This window comes from Corvus kubaryi, unplaced genomic scaffold, assembly GCF_017639235.1.
Source record: "Corvus kubaryi isolate FWS band 111438036 unplaced genomic scaffold, C.kubaryi_AGA036_p1.0 130, whole genome shotgun sequence".
In the NCBI taxonomy this organism is placed as follows: Eukaryota; Metazoa; Chordata; class Aves; order Passeriformes; family Corvidae; genus Corvus; species Corvus kubaryi.
This window is the reverse complement of record NW_024580665.1, coordinates 750535-763068: the sequence shown is the minus strand read 5'-3', so window position 1 is coordinate 763068 and position 12534 is coordinate 750535. Positions and strand designations below refer to the sequence as shown.

At 42.9% G+C, this 12534-nt stretch overlaps 1 protein-coding gene across 5 annotated transcripts in view; it reads left to right on the top strand.

Annotated features, from left to right (window-relative positions):
- The window catches only part of NRK (Nik related kinase), a 90787-nt gene that overhangs the window by 49157 nt on the left and 29096 nt on the right, over positions 1 to 12534 (top strand). For 3 of the 5 annotated variants that reach the window (XM_042027750.1, XM_042027734.1, XM_042027761.1), the window contains 5 exons: positions 376 to 540; positions 1321 to 1482; positions 4856 to 5008; positions 11373 to 11504; positions 12320 to 12387. In XM_042027750.1, coding sequence (XP_041883684.1) covers positions 376 to 540; positions 1321 to 1482; positions 4856 to 5008; positions 11373 to 11504; positions 12320 to 12387 — 680 coding nt within the window. The remainder of the gene's footprint in view (positions 1 to 375; positions 541 to 1320; positions 1483 to 4855; positions 5009 to 11372; positions 11505 to 12319; positions 12388 to 12534) is intronic. The other 2 variants (XM_042027742.1, XM_042027758.1) reach the window with 2 other exon arrangements.

Genomic DNA, 12534 nt, shown 5'->3' with positions numbered 1-12534 from the left:
CAGAGCTGACATTTGTGAAGCAGTGCTGCTCCAGCAAAATGGGAACACTCTGGAAAAAAACCCCTTCCTTCTTGAAATCTTGGGAAGACATTTGTCATTAGATTAGTTGCTGGCTGTCAGGGAGATCTCACATGCCTCATTAATGACAGATCTGCCCTGAGCTGCCAAAAGGGCAGAGGTTCCACTCCGGTTTGGCAGTCATGGTGGTGGCAGCTTGTCCCTGCCCACTTTTGCTCTGTGGTGTGTCAGGTGTCTCCCCCCTTAGTGACTGCAGAGCAGGAAATGGGCCTTGTGATTTATGATCACTGGCATCAGTAATTGGTGGGTACAAAAGTAAAGTAAAATAAGCAGTGTTATTCTCTGGCTCTCTTCCAGCACCAAAGGCAAGAGCAGGAGCTAAGAAGGAAGCAGGAGTGTGAGCAGAGGTGGCCAGAGGTGAAGGTCAGTCAGAGGAAACAGGATAGGGGTAAAGAAGACAAAAGAGTTGTGGAAGATGAATACTTCATAGCAGATGGACAGAGGAAATTAGAAAAGAAGCAGGTATGAAGAGGGTGTTTGCTGACAGCAGTTTGCAGCTCCCTGTGTCTGTATCTGATGTCTTTTTCAGTTCCCTAAGGGTGTTCCCATCCTCTGAGTCATGGACCAAAGAGGACTTCACTAATGCCTTTACTCCTCTTGTTCTCAGGTTCAGCCTTCCTTTGAGTTAACTTAGATGTTACTGAGTCACCCTCCTTTATCTTCAGCAGGGACACTGCCTCTCCCACTTTTGTCCCTGCTGTTTCTCTATGCTGAAAGGATCTTCAGTCTGATTAAATTTCCTTTAATAAAAGGAATAAATAAAAATAAATAAAATACCCTGAAAGCTTCCAGCATCAGCTAAACCTAAGCTTAAATCTCCACTCCCCATTTCGCATTCACATTGTAACCAGGACTGTTTCTTTTTCACAAAAACAATGGAGCAGAGGTTAATTTTAATGCTGAACTGTCATTATCAAGTGTTGTCACCTTGGCCACAATGTTTTTCTAATGTTCAGCTGCAAATTGATTTGTAATCAAACAGAATCATGCGGTGTTTGGTTAAAGACCTCTGGTTTTAGTAGAAGTAAAAAGAACAAACACGATTTTCTGACCTGCTGTCTAAAAAGCCAGAGGGTGTTTGGAGCCACTTCATTCTTCCTGTTGCTCGGGGTTTTGACTCTTCTGTCGGCCCTGCTGGAATTGTGGTCACTTTGTTCTTTGAAAAGCCAATATTTCCAGCAGGCCTCTTGGTTGTCCTCCAAGGCATAATTGTCTCTGAAGTTCATCACTCTCTGCTTTCAGAAGATGGAAGATGGGCAGCACAACAGGAAGATGCACCGAACTCTCCCCAAAGATCAGACACAGCTGCTGTCTCTCCAGCATGACCACAAGCAGAAGAAGAAGGAGCCTTCCACGAGTTCAGACACAGGAGTGCATCCTCCATCAAGCAGCACAAGCAAAGAGGTACTGTCTTGGCCAGGGCAGCACTTTGGTGCTTTGTAGTTTATGATGCTGTAGGAATGCTGAAGCAGAGAGCAGACTGATCTTTAAACCTGCATGTGGAGCTTGACCTATGTCTTACTACACACTTACGCTACAGTCTTCAGTTTCCATTAATATGCAGAGGATAAGGGAAAGGAAGAATTATTCTGTCACTTCTGCTTGAGTTGAGAGAAGGATTTGATTGATGAGTGGGGAAACAAGATTCTTCTGGTCAAGTAGGTATCATTCCCTCATCTTTCAAAGAGGCATGAAGTAAGGTAATACCATCTGAGATTTAGATGAGGTCTTTGCCTGATGTTAGGGTTCACAGAATTGACCCAGGCACAGAATGGCATCCTGGCTCCTGAGCACAGATCTCTGTGCCCCATCAGCAGGCAGTGATGCCTTTTCCTGCTTTTTATGTCCCAGGATAAGGTTTGATGGATATAGTCAGCCTATATTGTAATCAATTTTCCTCCTTTGCTAACTCTGACAGTATTTCTACCCATCAACTCATTCTGGTCACTGTCACCATATCATGAAAAACTGTGGGTCCATTTCCATATGTTACCTCCTCATTCCTAGCATGCTTATTTTGCTCTTTTTGTATAATCTCAACTGGTTAACCCAGCTGGTGTGATTTGTTTTGTCACTAAAGTCTGGGTCAAAAATCTCAGCAGCTCACAGTCCCTCCTCAGTAGAAGAGTGGATGTGATGTTCTCTGCAGTCATGGCAAAAGTATCTTCCCAAAATGCCCAAGCAGAGACATGAAGAAAGCTCATGCACATGTAAATAGGAGAAATGCAGAGTGCAGCTTCTTAACACCTTGCTGCTGTCTTTAAGCACATGCCATCTTTGTCATCTTCTTGTGTGTGTGTGCTGCAACTATTCCATAAGCTGAAATGTCCTGTATTGATAAATAGTTAAATGTAACTGCTAGGATTGGTGAAAAGATGAATTTTAGTAACTGAATAGAGTCTGCAAACAGCCAAGCAGCAACATGAAGTCAGGAGAATAAAAGATATTAAGCTCCTTGTTAGAGGAGCAGTTTGTGAAAACAAGAGTAATTCTGTTTGAAGTACAACTTAACTGTCAAAACCACAAATGCCCTGGCTCTAAAGGCTTTGTTGTACTGACTGACGAAACAAATCATTACTGAAATTTTAATGAACTGCTCTTGAAATCACTATTTGTTTGATGATGGAGGGCTGGGTCTTACTCCAGCTGAGGAGTAAATTGAGTGTGGACAGAGAAGTAAGCTGCTTTTGCTAAATACACAACATTGAAGTCAATAGAAGAGCTTTGCCTTTGCTAGGTCTTTAATGGGTGAAAATGCAGCTCAGATGATTAATTTATTTTCTACTTTATTTTAGTTAGAAGACAAAAAACCAATAAAATACTGTCTTAGATACGCATCTCTGGTTTTAGCGTGTGTTTTGTAAATAACTCCTTGATAGCAAAATGAAATATGTTCCAGAATTTAGTGTGCAGTCACTGTTAGCTTTTAATTTAGTAGTGAAATACATTATCATTAGTTGCACATTAGTTGCTTTTTAGGTTCACAGCATGAGGCTTTTGTCATTATGGCTACCATAATGTATTCTAGTTTTAAGGATATTGTACAGTATTATTAGTTAATCTCAGAACTTCTTGGAAGTCACAGATCCTTCCACTAAATTGGTAACTGGTGGTACAGGATTGCATTCTTTGGTTGAGACTTTTTTGTCAGCAGTCGTAACTATTTGCAACAATTTAAGAATGCTTTAAAGTTGTAACTGTTTTTAACAGGGATAAGTCAGTGATTTTGCTCTTGTTGATGCTGATCATCTCCGGTTCATTATCCAGATAAGTGTTTGTTCCTCTGTTGAGAGGGACCTGCCTGGGGACAGTGGTAGCCTACTCAAGAGTGAGTTTGTTTGTACTTTTTAGGGGTCAGTGGCATTTCTAGAACCAATCATCTATACACAGAAACCCTCGAGAATTATTGTTTCATTGAGACATTAAAAACAAAGAATCCTAAAGCCCTCCAAAGCCTCAGGTTTAATGTTTGGGGGTGCAGAACCCACTCTTGGGAGTTCTGTATCTTTGCCATTGTGCTTATCTTGTCCCCAGCAGGTCAGAACAATTTTGCCCTGCACATCTGTGCCCAGATGGGAGCTTACTTTGTGCTCTATCTGGTCCCACCGGCACCAGAGTGAAGGAACTGACAGGCAAAGACTCCAAGCTCGGGCTGATACTGCACTAGCTCAGTGCCTGGATGGCAATTGGCATCAGTTCTGGCAGCCCAAAAGTGTCACCTGCATGAGTTTGCATCTGGATCATAAAGCCTTTCATGCAAGCTCCCCTTGAGGACAGAGCTGGGGGGTGAATTATCGTATCTGGCTTTTACATTTTCTTTCTTGCTTATGGTAAAATTTGCCTTTTATTATTACAAGTTGCAGGTAATGAAAATGTGGCCTCAAGAGCCTGTTCACTGGGGCTAGAATTTCATGGTGTTTAGCTGTTGTTGCTTGTTTTAATAAGGGGGTTTTTTTAAAGGTTTTGGTCTTCTTTTTTCCCACAGTGGGGATCTGTGAGACTAAGTGGAATCATTTTTCCATGTCCTCAGCAGTTTCTAGGCTGGGCTAAGAATATGCTTGCCTTTCTGATACAGGCACAAACATCTAGATATACTGAGAGATACCATTAAGAATGCCCACCCCAACACAGATAACAGGGTATTTTTATGGCATTAATCTCTAGTTTACTGTGTAGAGCTGTTTCCAGGCTGCTGAATCAGAGAATATGCTCAAGATTTACACTAGAGAATGAGAATTAGTCATGTTGAACAGAATTGAAAAGAGTAGTGGGGTCAAAACCACAGGATAAAGACTTTTGTAATGAGCAATGCCCTTAGGAAATTTATTCCTTCTAGATCATGTTCCTCAGTCTTTCTCACAGTACAAGTAACACACCAAAAAACAGAGTGTTAGAAGTGTTTTAAGGTAGAAAGCAACATGCAGTAATGTCAGTGCTGTGGAAGGGGGTAATAAATGCACATCAAAACAGGCTGCATGTTGTCAAAGATAAGTAAGTATGGGTAGATGATTCCTCCAAAGGAGCCTGTCTCCAAAGGAGTGGCCTAGAATGCAACAGGTGGAAACTCAGGCCCTTCTCTTTTCTGCAGCTTGGAAGCTTGATGGAAAAGGAAGGGTTGCAAATGGAGAGGAAATAGTGGTTTGTACTGTGCCAGGGCTGTCCTCCTTGGTGGGAAGGTCCATCAGAGGTGGTGTGCTCTGTGCTGCTATGGGACAGCATCCAGCCTGCAAAGCCTGGGGCTCTTTGTGCAATGTGCTGCTGCTTTTGTCCTTCCCAGGCCGAGGACCGAGCAAAGAAGAGTGACAGCATCCAGCCCTCCCCGCAGTGGCCAGCGGTGCTGGGGCGCGAGGCCACTCCACACCCCAGGATGGGATCCGGGAGCAGCTCCAGCCCCTGCACCCCCGCACCACAGAGAGCCCTGGTAGTGCAGGTACTGCTGCCCCAGCTGGGGAGGAGGGGCCTGGGGTGGTTTTAGGCACGACAACCCATCAGAAACAGAATCCCCTTTGCTTCTGGCACAAATGACTGAGGCCTGTGCAAACCAGCTCAGAGGTTTTGTGGTACCGCCTCTGCTGCTGAGTTCTATGTGGAATTATACTTAAGCACTGTAGATCAGGGTTAGATAACAGTTATTTTTTATCCTTGATGCCTGATTGTTGATTCCATGAGACTCCTCTCAGATGTTTCACAAAGTCTGAGTGACAGTGCTGTTGCAGTCCCTGGATGATGTATTATTTATATGGTGCCATAAGTGTATATGGCACTTCACAAAACAAGTCCAAATCCAAAATTTTTTGTAAGTGAAACCATGTAAACAATCAAGATTTTTCGTGATCTTTTGAAATAATCTGGAAGTATGTGGAGGTACAATAAGTAGTAATGCAGAATCAGATTTTGCCTGTGGATAGAGCCCAGAAAGTCTGAGTCTTTTTAAACTTCCAGTATTAGAGGTAAAGTGGGATGTAAACAGTACCTATGCAGTGAAAGCACTCTGATGAAGTTCTCCATTGGAATCCTTTTCTCAAAACATTTTAACTCCTGATATTTTTACCAGTTCTGGAAGAGGTGATTCATGGTTCTCACAATGTGCCCAAAAACCGAGTTTCCTTTCAACATCCTACTCATAGCGCATGAAGGAAGTGGCTTGGAAGTGGCTGCAGGGTTTTTTTTCTCCAGTCTCTTGTGAAAAAGACTGTAAGCATATGTGAGCAGAAGAAAAACCAAACAGCAAGTAAAAATGGAATAAACTACTGTAAGTGGGAGCACAACTCATTTAGCCTGGCTATCTCCACTTATTCTGAAAGTGTGCAGTGGCCAGAATAATCTCATTGCCTGTACATTTTACATAGTATTTCATTTTTGCATTCATTCATCCCCTCAGAGGGGACATACAGTCATAGCACTAGTTTTATTCTTGGCAGCTCTCAGTTTCTGCTGGACTCCTGGATGCATGGATGGGTGGATGGATGGATGTAGTTTTTGTATCCGTCTCTCCAGTTGCTTCTGTGGGATTTAGCTAGTGCTACCCACAGGAGAGTGAGATTCACATCAGGCTTAGGCATTGTTTGTGTGCTGCTGTGGCATCTTGTGGCCTCATTCTGCATTGGATCAAGGAGTCAAAGAGGGAAGGTCAGACTGCAGAGGATGGGTTATTGGTTTCAGCTCAGCTGCTTTCAGAGCATGTCACACTGCCTGACCAAAGCAGCAGTGTGGGCCTGTATGCTTCTTTGAGCATACCTGTAATTATGGGTTATTACTATGAGATCATGTTGTATTATCCTAAATGTTTCTTAAACTCATCGCTGATTTTGCTTGGCATGAGCTTCAGGTGAACATCCTGCATGAAAGGTCACAGAATCATAGGATGGTTTGGGTCAGAAGGGACCTCTAAGAGTCACTTAGTCCAACCCCCCTGCCATGACAGGGACATTTTCAACTAGATCAGGTTGCTCAGAGCCCTGTTCAGCCTGGTCTTGAATGTTTCCAGAGAGGGGCCATCTGCAGCCTCCCTGGGCAGCCTTCTCTGGTGTTGCACCCCCCTCATCGTAAGAATTTCTTTACTTTCCTAAAATTCAGGGTTCTGACTTTGCTCTTTGCCTGAGCCATACTCTCAGGACTGTAAACTCCACCAGTGTGTGATCACTGCAGCCCCAGCTGCCTGCAACCTTGCCGTCACTGATTAGCTCCCCTGTGCTGGTGACCCTTGGAACCAGTATTGCACCCCACCTGGCAGGGCTGCCTATGACCTGCCTTAAAAAGTTACCCTCTGTGCATTCCAGGACTCTGCTGGAGTGCCTCCAGCTCACTGTGCTGCTTTCCCAGCAGATACCGGAGCAATTGAAATTCCCCAGCAGGATATGGGGAAGCAGCTCTCCCCTATCCTGCTTTGGTTTGTGCCCTGGAGCCAGTCTGGGAGGTGGATAAAAGCAGACTCTTAGTGTCTCTGTGTCAAAGCCTCCCTGTGCCTTTCCTGTTCAGGTTGCTTTGCTGTTTGGTGATGATGGCAAAATCACCAGAGACAGATGTTGTGAGCGGAAGGGCCTCATTTCACCTGATAGCTTTTACCTGGAAAAATATTTATGTGTGTCTTCTCACATCCCTTTTTTCCAGGGCCTGTTTGTTGTTTCAAGTCACAAGTATTGTAAGTGGGCTGAGTTGATGGCCTGGCTTGTAACATCAAATCACTGGAGAGCTGTTGCAAGGTCTACAAGAAGGGCATTTGTATCTTAGCCTTGGGCAGAGGCTGGCAGCTTCCCTGAGGCAAATATTTCAGCCCTGTAATAGCAGTGGGAGCATCTGTAGTTTATTGCAGGGCATTTGGGATTCTGCAGGAGTATGGTAGCTGTACAGAGGATAGCCTTGCCCTGCTAAGGTGCCTCTCCTGGGATGAGAGGAGCTCTGTTCTAGACTGACTGCTTCACCTGGGACAAGTGATCATTCCTCTGCATCCTGTTAGTGCTTTCCTGTTTTGTAGCATCTCTCCCAGCTGCTGAGGGGAGTGGTGAGGAATGAGGCAGTATTTTACCAACTTCTTTCACATTCCTTTTGGAAACTACACTACAAAAAAAATATGCTGTTTAGAGTATGATGTTACTTAAGGATAATAGCAGCAAGTGATTTCCCTCCCTGCTGGTACCCTTGGTACCCCCTCACAAGGCAGAGCTCCCACTGATGGTGTGCGTGGATAGGGAGAAGCCAGTCTGCTGCCTGTGTTCACATGGAGACCACATGAACTTCAGTGGGTAATTTATAAATCCCCTGAAGGCTTATTTTTCCCTTTGCTGATTGGGAGCAGCTGTTGATGCTAATGGCAGCATGTTTGGACCTGCTGCCTGCTGTAACTGGATGAGGTGTTTGGGCGATACAAGTGATGGGTCAGGTAGTCACCTGGAGATTAGAAGACACAACAATATACTTGTGAAGTTCAGTATGTGGGTGCCTTGTTGATTTAAAATAAAAGTGAACTGTGGAGTTAAAATGCAAGCTGAATTCATCACAGATGCTGCACTGGAGAGCTTCCAGACAGGTTTGTCAGAGAGGGATTATCTGCCATCACTGCTCTGCTCAGACAAAAATGACTTATTTTCAACCGTTGTATTCTGTGATATATATTGTGGCACATCCTGGATGCCCAAATCTCTCTCAGAGTTATTTCGCTGGAAAACTTAACACAGCTCCTGAGGTGAAAGGAGCATGATTTCTCAATGCCTTACATCCAATCTGCTGAGGGAAATGTGAGATACTACCTGTTCAGAGTGTACCAATTCCACCTGCTTTGTACCAGGTTTGTGTTTGCTGCAGTACAGTAGCAGATCTGGCTCTCTGGTTGTGGCGGGATTGTGTGGGATAGGCTGTTTTGGATTGCCTGCAGAATTTCACGGAGGCTTCTTGAACAAAGTCACTGAGTCTGATCTTCTGCCTAGCATCTCCTGCTGCCTGACTAGTGGAAAAATTCAGCTCACATCTGAAATGAACTCCATTTTTAATTAACTCTTGTGGTTTACCTATAGGATTTGCTAGGTAGATCTTCTCTATTGTGTTAGATGATGTGACTGAATCAGAACAAGAAGACTAACGATATTACAAGAGCTAGCTGTGTGGTAAAGCCATGGACTGCCCTAGTATCCCAGAGCACATCTGCTCAGAAGTTTAAGAAATTCCTTTTCTTTATGCTGTTTCATAAGAACACTTGCACTAAATCTATCTCCTCTATGTAGATTCAGTTCAAATGAGTAACTTGGGCGTCCTCCAAAAAACAGTGCAGCCTGACTTTTTAAAGCTTCTTGCTTCTAAATGGTTTTAAACTAACTCTGGTAATGAGTCTTTTGTGCTATATCACCTTATGTTACCATTTTGTGGATCAAAGTGTTCTTTTCCTTAGCTCAGTTATGTGTCCAGTTATGGTTCGAAGACACGCAGTAGGTAACATTTTCTCTACCAGTGCTTTCTGTGCATGAGGAGAGCTGCTGTTCTTTAGGTATTACTTAAAAGAAAAACAATTTAAGGTTCAAATCTCGATTGTTTAGAATCGTTGTTAGGTGGGGGTTTTAAATTTTTTTCCCTATACAAACCTAAGGGGAATATCAAACCCTGATTTTGGGGGTTATCTGAGATGGTTTTGGCTTGCTTGTGGAAGCAGGTGTCTGTTCCTGGCTTTACATGGAACCAGTGTACTGGGCAGAGTCTGGATTCATTCAGTCACTTATATCATGACTCAGCAAAGCTCATCCATGCTCGTAAACAAAAATAGTTTTCTGGTAATCTGCAGGACTCAAAGGCTGTAATTTAGAAAGGAATATATGTATCTTGTTGAAAAAGTGGCAAGGAAAAGAAAATCCTCCTATATTCTGATAATAATATACCTGCTACAAAACCTGTTTCTGTACCTACAATGGATCACTTCAGGTAAACACTTTGCTACTCAAATAATTCTGGTTAACTGAAAACTATTATTAGAGATAATCGTGTTGAACAAAAAGGTATTTTGAAAGGACATAGATTATGAGATGTTACAACTGCTGAAAAAGCTGTTTTCTGTAGAGTATCAACAGAACATTTTGTCCCAAAAAGGCAGGAAAAGCACCCCCTGAATAATTTACGTGAACTTTTCAGGACTGGTTTTGGCAGTTGACTTTGCAGTACTGTATGGGAAGTTGCAATGAGACATCTTTGACACCTTTATCTAGTTTTAGAATTACTGCCTGTCAATATTTAATTGACGTTGAACATTGTTCCCATGAAATTTAGTCTTGTGCAGTTATAGAGAGTTCACAATCCTTTTATCTTCTTGAAAAGCTGTGTGAAGTTCCAGTTACTGTTACTTACTTTTTAGGATGGAGAAACTGGAGAATTTTATAAACTTGGGCTGATTAATCAATAAAATACTCATCTGAGTCATTCTTTTGGGAAAGTGTGCTACAGGTGCTTCTGGTCTAAGTTGCAGTAACTCAGTTGGGACACAGGAGTTTGACCTCAATGACTCAAACAAAAACTGCAGACTTCATTCTTAGGCCTCCAAGTGTTGGAGGTGCTGATCTTGCCATGTGTTTGAGAAAGAAGCACCTCCCAGAGAGCCCTGGCCTTACATTGCATGGGAGATCAGACAAGGTGAAGCACAGAGTGGTACAGCTTCAGACATTTCTCTAATACTTCTTCTATTTCTGTAATATCAAACTGGTTCTAGCATAGCAATCCCTGCAGACAGGCCCAGCTCAGACAGAGTTTCTGTGTGTTCTCTCTTGGTCTTGTGTCCAAGAGGATTTCTCATTTCAGGAACGCAGTACTCTCAGCTGACACATTTAGCTCTGAGTTTCTTCCTCTTTGGAAGACACTGGTGTAGCAGATCATTAGTGTGTAGATCTCTTCTTTTACATGTAGAAAGAATCAGAGGACCAAATGTTGAATATTTCAGTTTGAGTTTTGCACTGCTTACTTCTTGCTCCCTTGGAGTGAAGACTTTGTAAGGAAGTAACTTGATTCCTTCCCCTTCCCTTGCTATAACTGGGGTTTTTGCTATCCTCGTGCTCTAATTAGACACCTTTAGAGGTATGTTTTAAACACAGGCGGCTGCAATGGGATCACCTGAACTTGACCACCCATGAAGGTGTAGTCTGGGCATAATTTCATTCTTTCTTACTGCATTCTCAAGTTCGATTTTTCTTTCTTTATTTTTTTCAAGTAATTGAAAAATTTGTTTCAGAGGAGGACCAGGATCCCCTCATAATCACTGGAGCACTTAAAAGTGTTTGCAGCTGGCAGTTTGCTTCCACTGACTGTGGGTTGGTGGTGGGCATACAAAGAATAGCTTGGAAGTCAACATCTAAGTTAGGGGAGGCGGGTTCCCACAGTGATTAGACTATGGAAATTCTGCAGTGGAAGCATCATCCAGGTTTGAATGAAATGTAGTTACTCAACAGCATTTTTTGCATCATCCAGGTTGTTAGTTCCCTGTGCATTGCCAGTGACCTATTTGCTTCTCTTAGAGATTTAAGAAAGGTGTGTGTGTGTGTGTGTATATATATATATGTATATATACACACACACACATACAGAGAATAGATTTGTTTACTATTTCTTTATATTGTACCCTTCACCTTAGAAGATTTGTGCCTAACATGCTGGAAATGAATAACTCACTGCACAGTGAACAAGGGGATTAGGGCTCTATCCAAACAGAGTACTCCTGCTACACTTAGCAAATATTTAATCTCCCAAGCAGAGCCATCTCTGTTGAGACTGCGACCTGTTACATAGGCAGGGAAGTGCAATTCAACATGTGTTTGGTTTGTTTCAAGTGTGAGAATTTCCGGGCTAATAAGGACGTGTACCACAGCAGCTCCCTATCAGACATGGTGACAGCACCGCTCAGCCCCGGGCAGGACGACGTGTTCTGGAGCACGAGTCACAGCGAAGAACAGCCCCCAAAGGTGGGTGAAACTCGGGGTGTTTGGCACTCTTGGGGGTTGATTGCACTGCTCTGTTTAGTATCCATCCTCTGCACTTTGCAAAACTCTGAAAGTCTCGTTGTTTGTACATGAACTGGGTCACATTAGTCTAGGAAAAAAATGCAAATTTACAGGCAGGTTGGTGGTCTGGGTTTATGTGTATGTGCATAATATCTGCACACATATAATATCTGCAGGATCTGTGATTGAAAACACCTGTTTTGTTAGACCAAGTATTTGTAGCAGCCCATTTGGTGAAAAAATCTGTCTTGTTGCAGAAAAGCTTGTTGTTTTGTGCAATTGAGGTGATGGTATATTTCTCTTTCTAACAGAATTTCTAAGAACAAGTCCACGACTATTTGAGCAGGAATGCATATGCCCATGTGTGTATTTATTTTATTACTTTGCACTTGGGGGGCGTGTATGTCCCATCCCCCAGCCTGTGGTAGCAACATAAGGTAATCCACCACCTGTGGAAAGCTGCATTCAGTGACTGCAGATGCCTTTCACTGTCTGCTTTAAATACTGACCAAGAATGATGCTGACTCTGAGTAAAGGTGCAAACCTCTTTCTGTCTGCACCCTGAAAGACTGAAAGGCTTGGAGCACACTGGAAGCAGCTGCTGCTGACTTGCAGCTTTCAGTGCTGATATCATGGAATACCTCCCTACAGGTCCCACTGAACCATTGTTCATTTCTGTTGGTTAGCCTTTTCATTGATACAGAATAAGCATTAGGTTTATTGACTAAATCTAAAATATCAATTGCAGCCTTGAAATGTTTGATTAAATCCTTAAGGTTCCAGAAAGGACAACTTCAAAATTTTACAGCAGGGATCAGCCTGGCTATCAGAGATGCTTTTCAAGGTAAGCTCTAAAGTGTTTTATGCTTATACTAAAACTAAACTTACACTGTATACTTTACATACGTACACTGTGCTTATACTGTGTTTCATGCTTAAACTAATTGTTTTATGCTGCTTTATTGTCAATAGGAAAACTAAAGTATCTGGC